The 16015-nt window shown below is 39.0% G+C and overlaps 1 protein-coding gene across 1 annotated transcript in view; it reads right to left on the reverse strand.

The window, feature by feature from the left end:
• TBC1D32 (TBC1 domain family member 32) overlaps window positions 1–16015 on the reverse strand; it is a 171100-nt gene that overhangs the window by 83912 nt on the left and 71173 nt on the right. The window contains 3 exon segments of the mRNA XM_040965431.1: window positions 2739–2855; window positions 12263–12381; window positions 15858–15945. Of these exon segments, the coding sequence (XP_040821365.1) occupies window positions 2739–2855; window positions 12263–12381; window positions 15858–15945 (324 nt within the window).

The following is a 16015-nucleotide window of genomic DNA, read 5'->3' on the forward strand; positions in this document are numbered from 1 at the left end:
TTTTGGGACTCCCACATGGGTGTAGGTTCTCAAAGCTTTGGGCCATCCTCAACTGCTGTCTCAGGCTACGAACAGGGAGCTGGAAGGGAAGTGGGGCAGCTGGGATATGAACCAGTGCCCTTATACAATCCTGGTACATGCAAGGCAAGGACCTTAGCCACTAGGCTACCACTCCGGGCCTCACATGCTCTTGTAAAGCATCCTAATAGGAACACAGGTACAATAATACCTGAACAACAGGACTACCGAACAAATGTTCTCAATGGATGAAAATCAAGCATTATATGCCAAATATCGATATGTATTACATAGGAATTTACCTTTAAACCCAGTGGTAGTGTTTCTAAAAATTAGCCCCCCAAGACACTGTGGTACCTGTAGTGGCTCTCTAGATTCTCAAACACCAAACACAAAAGCAAGTAAGACTATGAGGAAATCTTTCTGATTTAACAAGTATTCTTAATCTGTAGATTTTTAGATTACCAAAGTATATTTGACCTAATCACAGGAATGATGTAAAAACTAGAGTTTTCTCCAACTGGACAAAAACAGCAATTCAAAGAGAATGGAAGGAATCTGATATGAAGGATGTTCCCTTCCCCATTTATGAAATGCAGAATTTCCCAGGACAAAGGACTAAGAGTAGCCTGCAGAAACTATGGGACATCTGGCTGACAGACAACAAAGATCTGGGCAGTTCAATCCTACAGCTACAAGAAAATGAATTCCAACATAAACAAGAATAAAGTTGGAAATAGATTTTCTCAGACCATACAGTGGAGCACATGGCTTTGATAAAACCTTGACTTCAAGCACATACAACTTGAGCAAAAAACTCAAACATACTGTACTGAAATTCTGACCTAAAAACCTATGACCTCATAAGTACACATTGTTTTACTTTCTTAAGTTTGTTGGAATTTCTTATGCACTGATGGGAAAAACATACATGCTTATTGACAAATATAAGCTAAGACTATTAATTCAAGTATCACTTATTTAAGCAAAATACTTCAAAGAAACCAAATGTGCATCAATGGATAAACAGATGAATACACTCTAGCATATACACACAATGGACAATACAAATGTAAACAGGAGGAAAGTTCAAGAAGAGCCCAATAAGTGCTATGAAGTAATATTCAAAATCAGGAGAAACACAAAGTGTCAATCCACTAAACAATATATAAAGGAAATGAAGTACATATACACAATGGCATAGTACTTAATAAAAAAGGAATAGAATGGCAAAATTTTAAATAACACACATAGAAGTGGTATTTAATCAATAAACAAAAGAAGCCAAGCATAGAAAAATTAGGTATTGCATAACTTCACTCATAAGCTCCTGCTGGTGAAGACATAAGCCAGCGCTAGAGGTGGGACAGGTCAGGCAAGGTGCAGCACTCAGTCTATGTGCAGGCTGGGACTATAGGCAAGGCAAGCTGGGACAACCCACAGCACCTGCTACCATGTGCAGGAGCCATGATAGGGCATGAGCCATGTAGAGGTGGGCTGCAGCACCTTCCTGTTCACATGAGAGCTAGGGTTAGGGACAGGACAGGCTGGGTTAGGCTGCTGCAGCTGCTGGCAATGAGTCCATGTAACCATCAACATGCACAAAAACCAGAGCTGGAAGTGGGCCTGGTAGGGGAACTTTGGGGCCCCTCTTTCCATAATGTAGCACACACTGGTTAGCAGAAGAGCTATAGTTGCGAAGAGCCTGGGTATGAAAAGGCTGCAGCATCCATCAGCCTGCATATGGGCTGGTTCTGGGGGTGGTCCGGACTGGCCTATGTGGGTGGCAGCATCTGCTGGCATTCACAGGAATCAGAATGGGCATGAATGGACAGGACTAGATCACAGCACCTGGCAGACCATATGAAAGCCAAATCTAGGGGTAGGCCAGGTTAGGCTAGATAGCACCACCCGCTAATTAGAGCTGAAATAAGTGTGGGTCAGTTGACCTAGACAACAGTACCCAACACAGAGTGCAAGGACTAGGGGTGTGCCATGTCAGGCACCTGCCAGCACACGCAGTATCTATGTAAACAATGTCTATGTAAATAATATCTAAGTAAGCAATACTAAAAATAAAGTTAAAACTTAAAAAATATTAACATTAAAATATTATGGTTAACAAGGGCTAAAAGTATTCAAAAGAGGAAAATGTGACTATAAAAATTATAACATAGCCTGGCATGATAATCTGGTGGCTAAAGTTTTTGCCTTGCATCTGCAGGGATCACATAAGAGTGCTGGTTCATATCCCAGCTGCTCTACTTCCCTTCCAGCTCCCTGCTTGTGTCCTTGGAAAGCAATCGAGGATGACCCAAAGTGGTCACAACGGCTGGAACCAAAGCAGACCTAAGCAAGGACACCGTGGTTTCTTTCCCAGTCTCCCGTGTAGGCTCAGAGTCCCAAGGCTTTGGGCTGTCCTCTATCCAACAAATGAAGGCACAGTATTGGTATAACTAGCAACATAATGAGTCTTCGAAAAGCAATTCATACATATACTTCTATTTATTTCAAACCCCTTTCCTTATTCAAAAGTTACCCTTGTATTGTGATAGATGTTGGGACTACTGGGCAGTGTAGATCACAGATGCACTAATACATAATTCAAATATTAATAATGCATAGATAAATGATATCCGCTTTTAAAAGTCATCAACAGTGGGAATGGCTAATTATATTCTTACTACCAGTCTCAAAAATATTAAAAGAGAATGACTTACAACAATACATGTTGGTACTTCACGAAGAGAATATTCTGCTTTATTAGGAAGATCTTTGTTGCCAACCAATTCATACACAGCAGGATAGGATAGCAAGCTCACTAGTGCTAAAAAAGACTAGGGAAAAAGAAAAGAATCATTTAAACCATTTACATCCACAGAATAGTTACATAATAAAGTTTTATAGCTGTATGAGTGTGATAGCAATTTTGAAAATAACTACTCCATATAAATGTGAAATGCCTACACAAATGGTAAGCACAAAAGAATTAACAGAAACAACAGCCTGCACGCGTTATAACTGATGCACAACATATGAGTTGTGAGAATATTTAAGTGTCACTTCTCTTGATTAGCTTATATCTGCTCCAAAAAATGTAGTTATCCATCATTCTTGCTTTAAATTTTATACTTAATATCTAACAAAACACAAGAGATCAATACTTAGAAATCCTAAGGTAAGGTAATAAGTTCTTTTCCTGGCTATTTTTTTTTGTTTTACTATTTCTTTTCAATTTCATATTCTATAATACAGATTTAGAAGCATAGTGACCTCGCTGCCAACCACTCCTCCCTCACTTTGTCTTCCTGTCCTTCTTATTTTTTCTGCTCAAGTTTACAATGACACACTTTCAGTTTACTATTTTACATTCACAAGCTTAATCCTTCATTAAGTACATAATTCAACATACAGTATAAAGGGGGAAAAACATTACTTCTCATGAGTATAGATAAGGACTGTAAACAATAATCAAATCTCAAAACGCAATTTTATTCATATGCATTAAATTTTTTCTGTGCTCTGCATATTAGTTACCACAAAAACCTGAAAACCAATCTACCATATATCCCAACAATTCCAGTCCTGGGAATTGACCCAAACAAAATAAAATCAGCATATTGCAGCTCAATTCACAATAACTAAAAAAAGAAATTAGGGCTGGCACCAGCATTCCATGAGTTCTGGTTTGTGTTCTGGCTCCTCTAATTCTGATCCATAAGCTCCCTGCTCACGGGGTGGGAAAGTTCCTGCACCTCTGTACCCAGGTGGGATTCCTGGAGGAAGCTCCCAATGGCTGTCTTCAGACGAGATCAGCACTGGCCATTTAGGTCATTTAGGAGTGAACTGGCAGATGGACGGTCTCTGTCTCTCCTTCTCTTAGTAGCTCTGCCTTTCAGAAATATATAAATAAATATTTTCGAAAAAGATTTTGAATCAATTCAGACATCCATTTGATTTTTGGATTTAAAAAAATGTGTTATATAGGGCCCGGAGTGATAATGTACTAGTTAAGGTCCTCAACTTGAATGCCTGTGATCCCATATGGGCGCCAGTTCTAATCCCAGCTGCTCCACTCCCCATCCAGCTCCCTGCTGGTGGCCCGGGAAAGCAGTCGAAGACGGCCCAAAGCCTTGGGACCCTGCACCCATGTGGGAGACCAGGAAGAGGTTCCTGGTTCCCAGCTTCAGACCAGCGCAGCTCCGGCCGTTGCAGTCACTTGGGGAGTAAATTATCAGATGGAAGATCTTCCTCTCTGTCTTTCCTCCTCTCTGTATATCTGGCTTTGTAATAAAAATAAATAAATCTTTAAAAAATGTGTTATATAAATACCACTCAGTCATAAAAAGAATAAAACCCTTTATTTTTTTTTAAAGATAATGAGGCAATTGGAAACCATTAAGCTTAGTGAAGTAAGACAAAATAGCAAATATGTTTTCCTGGATTCCTGGATTCATGGCAACTACATATTCTCACCCTCAGACTACAAGACTATCTTTTAATAAAATTCAATGGAAATCAGACTAGACATATGGTTAATATTTAAAAGTCATGACTTCTCCTTTCAAAATCATCTCTTTTTCTGCTGCAAACTCATCAAGTCAATCTTTCATTGGAAATGCAAAAGCAACTAGAATACACTTCTCAAGCACATTTTATTTTTTCACTTCCCTTGCTCAGAAGCATCCACTTGGTGATCCATCACTAAACATTACATCTGTACTTCCCAGTATGACTGTCAAGGCTTTTATCAAGACCTTTTGTATTATTATTAATTATGTTGCATTATGTGACACAGTTTCATAGGCTCCGGGATTCCCCCAACCCCTCCAAAAAGCCCTTCATCCATGGTAGATTCCTCCAACTTGTTGCAGTATTACAGTTCAAATCCAGTATCAAGACCTTTCTTAAGTTTCATTTCCCATTATTCCCTAGTATTAAGTCACCATCTCAATCAACAAAAATCAGCTCATAGTAATTTGCTTATTTACAGATGTTAGTCTCTGCTTAGTCATGTAAAAAGAAAATTCACGAGCCTCAGAAAATCTGAGAATCACATTGAGAATTTTCACTACAAACAAATAAAAAGAAATCTGAAGCAAAGACTATTTAATTCAAACTCTCAATAATAGATGACACAATATGAGATCCAAATAAATGAATCAGCTTGGCCAAAAATGCACTCAAAAATATACTAGCATAATGAATCTGTTTTGCATTCCCAGGGTATCATAACTGATTACAAAGAGTGATATTCACTTACCATTTAATAATGTCAGATTGTTTCTGAATCATTGTTTAAGTACCAGAAAGTAGAACACACTTCATATTTTATCTCTTAAAAATGTAATGTTACTTAACAAACCATACTGATTATATAATGAATAAATTCATTATATTGTGTTTTTTTATTTAGTGTACTGTGTTTTTAACAAATGCTATTTTCTCTATTACAAATTCATTATAGTTCGTAAAGTGTATGTATTCCCATCAAACACTGCACAAAAAGAAATTTATAACCACTTGTAAGAATAAAAATTATCCATAATATAAAGCAAATATCTGCTAAGATATCAATAATGATCATAGCTGTCACTTATTCAATGCCTAGTTAAAGAAAACACTAGATGAGAAGTACGCACTACTGATAAGGAAGAAAGATGCTGATTAACATAGGAAAAACTGTTTGGCAACTATGTATGTTAATTACATACATACCAAAAAACCTGCAAGAAAGCTAGAGTGCTCATTGCCACCTAGGAATTCAGGGCACTCACATACTCATTAGTGTGTACTGAGTAGAAAGATTAATAAAATCAGATGTCATCATACATTTTAAGTCAGTTTGTCATGAGACCGCAGACAAAATTTAAAAAGCTAAAAACTGCTTTATGATTTGTATATGTGAAAATATCAGAATGTACTTAATACTAACCCACAAATATTTAGATATATTCATACATCTTTTCTTCAGTTTTCAGTCTTTTCCGTTATAACCATGACACAATATTCAAAAAATTTACTTCTAATTAAAATTTTTCTAATATATCATGTTTAGAAATCATATACATTAAAATCACATAACTAAGTTTGGGATTATTTGCATATAATAATTGATTTGATTTCTGGAGTATCATTTATCCTAAAAGGACAAAACAACTTAGACCACATATATCATGGTAAATTCTAGTAATCTAGTTTAAATAAATTAGATTAGGTGAAAAAATGTTTTATAATTAAACTGAAAAAAGTAATTTGAGTCCAGCACGGTAGCCTAGTGCCTAAAATCCTTGCCTTGGACATGCACTGGGATCCCATATGGGCACTGGTTCTAATCCCAGCAGCCCCACTTCCCATTCATCCCCCTGCTTGTGGCCTGAGACAGAAGCCAAGGAAAAAAAAAGGAAAGAAAGAAGCCAAGAATGGTCCAAAGCCTTGGGACCAAGCACCCACATGGGAGACCCGGAACAGGCTCTGGGCTCCTGGCTTTGAATTGGCAAGCTTTGACAACTGCAGCTGCTTAAGGAGTGAACTGAGGGATGGAAGATCTTCCTTTCAGTCTCTCCTCCTCTCTGACTTTCCAACAAAAATAAATAAATCTTAAAAAAAAAACACACTTTTTTTTTCTATTTTCTATTTGTTTTGTTCTTTACAAAATGGAAGGTAAAGTTTGTAATTCTGAAAGGAACGAAAAGTATGTCATTGTAAACATTAGCAAAGGAAGAAGGAGGGCAGAAACAGCACAAGTGGGAGAGATGTTAGAATGGGAACTACCACTACGCTCCTAAATCTATTGTAAAATGCATGACATCCATTCATGTTACGTAAGTAAAGCAATAATAAAAATTATTTCAGTAGCTTGCTTATAGAACAATCTATTTCTCACACACTGGGTCTTATCAAAGACGAGAATACTGCAAAGCTATGATGTGTAAAGCATTTCTGAAACTGAGAATATTTGCAAAGCAATCACGGTTCCACAAAACACAGTATAAGATGTTGATGACATCATATATTAAATATCCTAAAATACACTGCATGCAAATCCTAAATCTACTCCATGAATGTTTTGAAGGGAAGAATGAGGTACTGTGCAATAGAGATAAAGAAATTAATGGACAAATATTTCATCCTTTAAAAATGTAAGAAATAATTATGTAAAGCCCCAAACTTTTCTTCTGTATTAAAATTCCTACATTATCACTATGATTATGTCTTCATTCCTTTAGCCACCCAAACTAAAAATTTTAATACCAGTTTCTTTTCAATGACTATAATTATGTATTCACTCATTTATCTACCCAAACTATTTCAATACCAGTTTCTTATCAGTTGTGTCAACAACCAATAAAAATGTGAATAAAGAAATTATTCCCACTTTTGACAATCCATACTAATTTTGGACAGATATGCTATGATATGATTTCAAGAAGTGCCCTGAATAACTTATGCTGTGCATTACGGAGAAAGATGGAGAGACATCATGAGGAGGACACTGTCTAGCAAAGTAAGGAAAGGTGAGAAATGAAGTTGAGGCTGGCCAGCAGGTTAATGAGCTCAGCCTCCATCCTCCACTAAAACAAAGGTGCCCGGGCCTGGCGCGATGGCGCAGAGGTTGGGGTCCTCGCCTTGCACGCCCAGGATACCATATGGGCGCCGGTTCTATCCCTGGCAGCCCCGCTTCCCTTCCAGCTCCCTACTTGTAGCCCGGGAAGGCAGTTGAGGACGGCCCAAAGCTTTGGGACCCTGCATCCGCGTGGGAGACCTGGAAGAGTCTCCTGGCTTCGGATGCGCACAGTATAGGCCGTTGCGCTCACTTGGGGAGTGAATCATCGGACGGAAGATCTTCCTCTCTGTCTCTCCTCTCTGTATATCTGCCTTTCCAATAAAAAAAATAATAATAAATAATAAATCTTTAAAAATAAAATAAAATAAAATATATCTTAAAAAATAAATAAATAAAAATAAATAAATAAATAAAACAAAGGTGCCCAACAAAGTATTTTGGGAGAGTAGTGGGAATTATATTTCATATTTTCAGAAGAATGCTCCAAAATAAAAGGGTTTTGAAAGTAGATAATACCAGGGGCAAAAACAACATATTTGGACTTGAATTGTTTTCTTTTTTAAAGATTGACTCATTACTTTAAAGGCAGAACAACCCCAGCTTTAGGTAACTGCCTAGGCTGCCTTGTCCTTAAGCAAGTGTTACACTGTTGGAAGAAGCAGTCAATAGCTGGCAGGCATTCTGGCTCTGTTTCATGTCAAATTTGTATAAATGATACCAGTGCGCCAGCATAATCAGCATAATTACCTATTTTATTTCATACACACACACACACACACACACACACACACACACAGGTGGACCCCGCTAGAAGATGACTCTGGGGCCCATATTGGTTGTTTGTCCCAAAGAAAGGGATGTGGGGATATGTTCAGGTGGCAGCCACCAATGGAGTACTTTACAAGTATAGAGTGATTTCTGGGAGTTTCCATGAAAGGGATCACTACACTTGCAGGTAAACAAGGAAGTTGAAACCAGGTAGTTTAGAGAGGAGAAACTGGAGGGCATATCAGACCTACACACCCACTCTCATGGGAGACCCAGGCTGAGTCAGGTGACACAGCTCACTGTCCACCAGCATAAATGAAAGCTAGGGCTGTGAGGCCTGCCTGGCAGTGCTAGGCTACAGTGCCTGCTAACGAGTACTGAGGCACAAGGGTCACACAAGGCTGGGATATGACATCAACCATCAAGTGAGAAAACCAGGTCTGAGGGCAGATTTTGTAGAGGATATATGGGCTCATCCCTGTCTGCTTGCAGTATCCATTGGTTTGCATGAGAGCTGAGGGTAGTGACAGGCCACACTAGACATAACCACTTAACTCATTAACACTCATGGGAACTAGGTTAGGAGCAAGCTGGGCTGGCCTAAGCTGTAGCACCCATGGCTACATGTAAGAATTGGGCCCACAGGCAGGCTAGGCCCTAGCACCCACCACTGAATTAGGAATAGGGGCAGGCAAGTCCAGGCTAGGCTACAGTATCCAATGGCAAGTGCTGAGACTCCCAGTAGACCATGTCAGGCTGGGGAGTACCACCAACATACACAACACCTGAGGTGGGAGCAAGCCCGGCAGAGGAATTAAGGGGACTTGTCTGGAAGGCTGCAGTTCCCATTGTTGAGTATAAGAGCTAGGGCTGGGGAAGATCAGGCTGAACACAGCTGCAGCACCCACCCCCAACCCACCCTTGGCATGCATGTAGGCTGTACCAGGAGGCTAGCTGGGCTGAACTAGGCCCCAACACTCGCTTGCACAAGAGAGAGAAAGAGTGCAGAACAGGCTGGGCTAAATGTAGTATCCACCAGTCTACCTGAGAGCATGATCTGGAGGTGGGCCAGATGGGATTGGGCTGTATCACCAACTGGTTAGAGCTGGAATGGGCCTGGTATGGTTGAGGAAGGCTGCGGTACCTGCCGATGAATGCTGGGACTGGAGGTGGGTCATGGCAGCCTGGGCTGATCTCCCACCAGCATGAACGAAATCCAGGGCTATGGGCTGATCAGATAGGGGATCTTGGGGAACTCCAATATTAGGCTGCAGCTCCCACTGCTGAGCATGAGAACTGTGACTGGGAGCAGTTCAGGCTAGGCCAGCCTACATTACCCACTGCAATACATGTGGGATGGGTCTGGGGGAAGGCTGAGCTAGGCAGTCTGTAGCACCCATTGGTAGCTGCCAGAGAGAGAACAGGGTATGGGCCAAGCCAGACTGAGCCACAATACCCACCAGTTAACATGAGGGCTGGGACTGTGGGCTGCTCATTCTGGGCTATGCAGTAATATCATCAGAGCCAAGCTTTAGCACCTACCAGTGAATGCCAAGACAAGATGTGCCATGCCAGACTGGGCCACAACACTGATCAGCATGTGTAAAACTCTGGATTAGGGGCACCCCTAGTAGGGGGACTTCAGAGATTTCCCAATTAAACCACTGCTCCCACTGAGAGCAGGAAAGTCCTAGTACTAGGGGCAGACCAGGATGTGCAGTGCTACAATACGTGTTGGCCCACATGTATGCTAGGTTGGGGGGCAGCCAGGATAAGCTAAATCATGGCATCCACTGGCACATGCAGCATCCATCAGCAAATGCCAGGACTAGGTGCAAGTCATGTCAGGCTGGACTGCAGTACTCCCTGGCAAGTGTAAAATCCAGGCCTGGGAGCAGGCCTAGTGGGGAACCATGGGCAGGCCTCCGAGATGCTGCTCCTGCCAGTGAATATGAGAGCCAAGGCTAGAGGCAGGCAAGAAATAGTCCCTTTCCCCTCCCCAATCTACATCACTACAGACCCAAGAGAAAAGGAAAAAAGGAAAAAAAGTTGGAAACATTTGTTCTACCCTCCTTCCTCCATACCTTGGCCCTTCCCATCCTAATCCGTAACCCACATGGGAATATATCCTTCTCAACCACAAAAGAACAACATTAAAAATGAAATTACATTTTTTTAAAAGAAGGTCAAACAGTAGAGAAAGAGGCACATCTCTAGGGCTTGCACGATTTACAAATATCTACTGTAGCAGATATATTAAAACTATATCCAAACAGAATAATCAGAAAGCTGTTTCATGGGGCTGGTGCCATGCACTGAAGTTTAAGGGCTACCCACAAAGACAGTGTTCATTGTATAAGTGCCAGTTCGAGTCCTAGCTGTTCCACCTCCAATTCAGTTCCCTTTGATGCAGCTAAGAAAGCATCAGAAAGTGGACAAAGTGCTTGGTTCATCTGGATGGAATTCTGATTCACAGCTTTTGATGGCTAACTGTGGCTATTACAACCATTTAAGAAGTGCACCAGACAATGGAAAAGCTCTTTCACTCTGACATTCATATAAATAAAGCAAATCCTTAAAAAAAAAAGAAAAAAAAAAAAGAAATACTATGCAAGGTGTTCATGGTAGTTTCAGAAAATGACTAGAAAAATCCTTCAAAATAGTGTGCATGAAGCATGAGGGTACTTATAAATATTTGTAGAAAATGGAATTAGGGGTTAGCACTGTGGCACAAGTCAAGTAACTGCCTCCAATGCAGCATCACATATGGGCACTGATTCGAGTCCTTCTGCACCACTTCTGATCAAGCTCCCTGTTAACGTGCCATGAAAGCAGCAGATACTTCAAGTATTTGGGCTCCTGCACCCAGGTGGGAGACATGAAGAAGCTCCTGACTTCTGGCTTTGGACCAACCGAGCTCTGGCTATTGTGGCCTTTAGGAAGTGAACCAGCACCTCTTTCTCTCTCTCTCACTCTGTAACTCTTTCAAATTTATATTTATATTAATTAATTGATTGATTAATTTTAATGGAACTTAGGATAAATACATTTTAGTAAGAAAAATTAAAAATCAGTTTTTTTATAGCAACTATCTAGCATCTAAGAAATAACTTTATATTTTATATCTGAAAGGCTGAGTTAGAGATGAGGAGAGACAAGCGAGATGTTCCATCCTCTGGTTCACTCCCCAAACAGCCAGAATGGACAAAGCTGGGCTGGTCTGAAGCCAGGAACCCAGAGCTTCATCCAGGTCTCCCACATGGCACAGAGGCCAAAGGACGTGAGCCAGCCACCACTGATTCCACAGCCATCAAGCAGGGAGCTGGACTGAAGTAGAACAGGCAAGACACTAACTGGCATCCAAATGAGATGCCTACACTGCAGGCAATGGCTTTACTTGCTGCACCACCACACTGGCCTCAAGAAAAACCTCTGAAATTATAGTTTTTATTTTTGAAGTTTTTAAAAACAAATGTATGATCTCATTTATGTGAAAATTATCCAGACTGTAACAGAACCAAAGTCTAAAGAAGTTTAAAGAACTATTAAACATAAAAAGTAACAGAATCATAATAATATTATGTGGGAAAAAAACCTTGAATGTTTTGTATTTGTTGTTTGGTTTTTGTTTATTTTAGGAACTTTTTTGTAACATGCATGGTGTGTTATTACTCTTTATTAAGGGAAAAGAATTCTAATAAAAGATGCAAAAATCATGTTTGTGAAACATTATTCCCAAGGAACTGTTTCTGTTGCTCACTAAATTCACTTTCAAAACTGAAAAAAAGAGGGGAAAAAAGCATAGGAAACACTGTTATTGTTGAATATCATGATAAACTCTGAATAAAGTCATTACTATGAGATACATTTAAATCTGTATCTTATTTGTTACATCAAATAACTGCTTACCTTTTGACAGCTTCGGTCAATAGGATCCACTGGAGTAGACCTGGGATGGGTTAATCTAATGTCATCTCTTCCACATTCCAGACTGGACCATAATTCAGTTATAAGTGCATTAATAAACCCTAGAAAGAATTCTTTTATATTATAACTGCAGTAGTTTTTGGACTATGGAGGAAACAGATGATTACTCCTCTGTTAAATCCGCTCTGCTCTGACAGAAGACATGACATGTCACTCTTCTAAAACAGATCAACTCTACCCCTCATATAAACAGTATCTGCTGGGAGCCAAGGGGTGGCTATCCTTCTATTGGTGCAACTCAAGTCCTGCTGTTCCACTTTCTAACCCAGCTCCCTACTTATCAACTGGGAAAGCCGTAGAGAATGGCTTAATTCCTTGGGACCTGTAGCCAAATGAGAGACCCAGAAAAATTCCTGGCTCCTGGTTTTAGATCAGTTCAGCTCTGGCCATTGTAGCCATTTGGGGAGCGAATCAGTGGACAGAACATCTGTGTGTGTGTGTGTGTGTTTATGTGTGTGTGTCTAACTTTGACTTTCAACTTAAAAATAAATTTTAATAAAAGATATCTTCTCTTGCTGACAAATGTTGTCATATATCCTTATCACAAAACTTTGCAATGATTACTTCTTAAATTTTAATTGACACCCTAATTTACAGTATTTATGGGATACAGTATAACATCTCAATACATGTATGTAATGTAAAACGCTCAGATCTAGCTAACAGGATCTTCTACCACATCAGAGAACAACTCTTCCTCATGTGTGCAACTTCCTCTTTATAAACCATGCTTAAATATCCAATTAATTATTGGCTGAGATGCTATTTCTCTATAGGAATGCTAACTTTCCTATCTTTGCTGTTACCCTTTTGACAACAACATCTCTGAGCATGTTCTTCTTGAAAATAATAAACATTACAATTTGCAAATGAGCCATCAGGGAAGGGAAGCCTACAAGATTATGTTTTTATCAGAGAGGAGAGAAATGCAGCAGCATGGGCATCCCAAGATTGTAAGTCTGCTTCTTTACACAATACCACTACTTTTCATTAACACTAAATGCTTAGAAAAATTTCTTCAATTCATAAAACTTTTGCCTTATTGTCTTTAAATTCTCATTAGTCAGATACAACACAACTAAATGAAAATGAGTCTTGAACCAGATTATTAAATTGTCTGTGAAAAACCATATGAAACAGTGCAAAAACATCACATCTAATCATAAAGTCAGTAAATTCATACTAGCAATATTAAAGCAGAAAGGATATTTTAGCATAACAGAAGATAGTATGAGCCTTAAGGACAAGAATATCAGTGTTCAAATACCAAATCTGCCAAATTATTAGTTGTATTTCCTAGGAAAATACCTGACTTCTTGGAGACCAGTTCTCAAAAACTGAATAATGTTACATTCTTGGATTGCCAACTTGTATATACAAGGAGTATATGTAATGTTACAATATAATAGCTGAGTTAACCAGCATGGGACTTCAAGCAGCAGCATTTCCCTCCTTTTTTCCTATAACATTTTGTATTTAATTCCTCTTACAAAACGTTTGATATGCAGAGCAGGCATGATGGCATAGCAAATTAATCCTCCACCTGTGGCCCACACATCCCATATGGGGCCCCAACTGCTCCACTTCTGGTCTAGCTCCCTACTTATGACATGGGAAGCAGTGGAGAACAGCCCAAGGCCTTAGGTCTCTGCACCCACATGGGGAGAGCCAGAGGAAGCTCCTGAGTCTTGGCTTTGGGTCAGCCCATCTCTGGAATTTGTGATCATCTGAAGAGTGAAATACAAGACAAAAAAAAAAAAAAAACAAATAAACCTTTAAAACAAACAAAAAAATGTTTGACACTATGCAAATAGAAAGCTTAACATGAGCAAGGGCAAAATTAGATATTAAAAAGTTTCCAAATGCACAAACTAGTATGCCTCTGAATACTGTACTATATGGCTTTCACTTTAAAGAGAAGAAAACACAAGTGATTCATTTTAGGTGATTTCTTTTGCCAAGAAATGTACTTGGTAATTGATATAACTAAAATCACTTCATCCAAATATTAAACTTAAAATAAACTATATGAAAATATTTCCAATTAAGGAAAAAAACAAAAATCAAAAGTGATGTTATTTACCAACACTAATCTTTGGAAAATATAATCAGTATTTACATTATAGATTGTTCTCCTTAAGGACTGTAAACATTGCCATATAACATTAAATTCCCAATATTATAACTTCTTAGAAATCCAGTAACTCAGGGACCAACCACTGACTGCAGGCTTCAGAGATAATGTGAAGTCAAATCAATGAGAGAAAGAAAGAGAATAAGAAATAATAAATGGGGTGATGTAAATATAACTGTGCTGAGTGCAAATTTTATCGCCACTGAAAGTAAACATTGGACAAATGTATCAGAGATGATTGTACTGAAAGAGGATAATATCATTCTGGCTTATAAGATGGAAGAGGATTTCTTTTTTTCCCCCCTTAACACAATTCGTTCGTATGCATGGATTGCATTCTGAGAAAAACAACTGCAGGATCTTCCTTCTGGAATCTTTTCATCTAGTCTCTTCATTATCAACATGCCAGCCGAGGTTGTCAGTACCACAAAACCAAAGTGATGTGATAAGAACAGATTATACTTTCATTCTACTTTGAATTACACATTATTTCTAGAACTCATCTTTCCATACTTGCTTAACTTGCCTGTAAGCTTCACAATTTTCCCAGTTCCGTGGTCACCAATGATTTTAAATTATCAGTGTAACCACACTTCATTATTACAGCTAGAAACCTGGAAACCAGATGATGACTTTGGAGCATTTCCAACGTAAGAACCTGTTGTGTGCCTCTACGTAAAAGCTAGAATATTCATGTGTGCTATTAAGGAAGCCCAGGGTAAAAGAGAGAGAGTGAGAGAGACAGCACACACTAATGAAGGATTCCCTTTTTTTAAGATTTATTGTATTTTTATTGTAAAGATTCTTAAAACATTAAAAACATTTAAGTTGGTTCCTTATGTGCCATTATGCTGAGGAATAGAAATGGGTTGTTTAAATTACTTAACAAATAAACAAACATTCCAGTGGAAATTCATGGGGAAAAAAAAAAACACTCAAAAGAATCCATGTGACTTTTTAATATAAGACCTGACTTGGAGAAAAGAATAAATATTTATTCTGGGTATATATTCCAATAATTCATTGGGCAAATTATTTTTTGCTATCTTGATAATATGTTAAATTATAAGCAAAGAAATCTAATAGCAAGCAAGTACTTTGGTGTTAAAAATGCACATGTTCTACATAGGAGCTCCTGGGGTCATCTCCCAGGTCTAGCTACTCACTCCGGGTTCTCGCTGATGCAATCCCAGGAGGTAACAGTGATGACTGAGGTAACCGAGTTCCTGTCAACTACATGGGAGATGTGGACAGAGTTCCTGCCGCCTGGCTCCAGCTCTTAGCATGCTTCAGACACAGCGGACATTTGGAGAATGAACCTGCAGATAGGACTCTTATTCTTTCTTCCTCACCAATAAATAAACTTTAAAGAAAATTCTTTACCTGAATTTTGCAGCGCTACTGCACCTGTTGCTGTTGATGCCACTTGTGTAACCAAAACTCCATAGTCAAATCTTTCATGCCTGTTGATCTAACAACACAGAGGAAAAAAAGTGAGATGAAAATATACCATTCTAATATGTCGTATGGTATATGTAGCA

Source organism: Ochotona curzoniae, unplaced genomic scaffold, assembly GCF_017591425.1.
Source record: "Ochotona curzoniae isolate NIBS_2020 unplaced genomic scaffold, NIBS_Ocur_1.0 scaffold_3890, whole genome shotgun sequence".
Lineage (NCBI taxonomy): Eukaryota > Metazoa > Chordata > Mammalia > Lagomorpha > Ochotonidae > Ochotona > Ochotona curzoniae.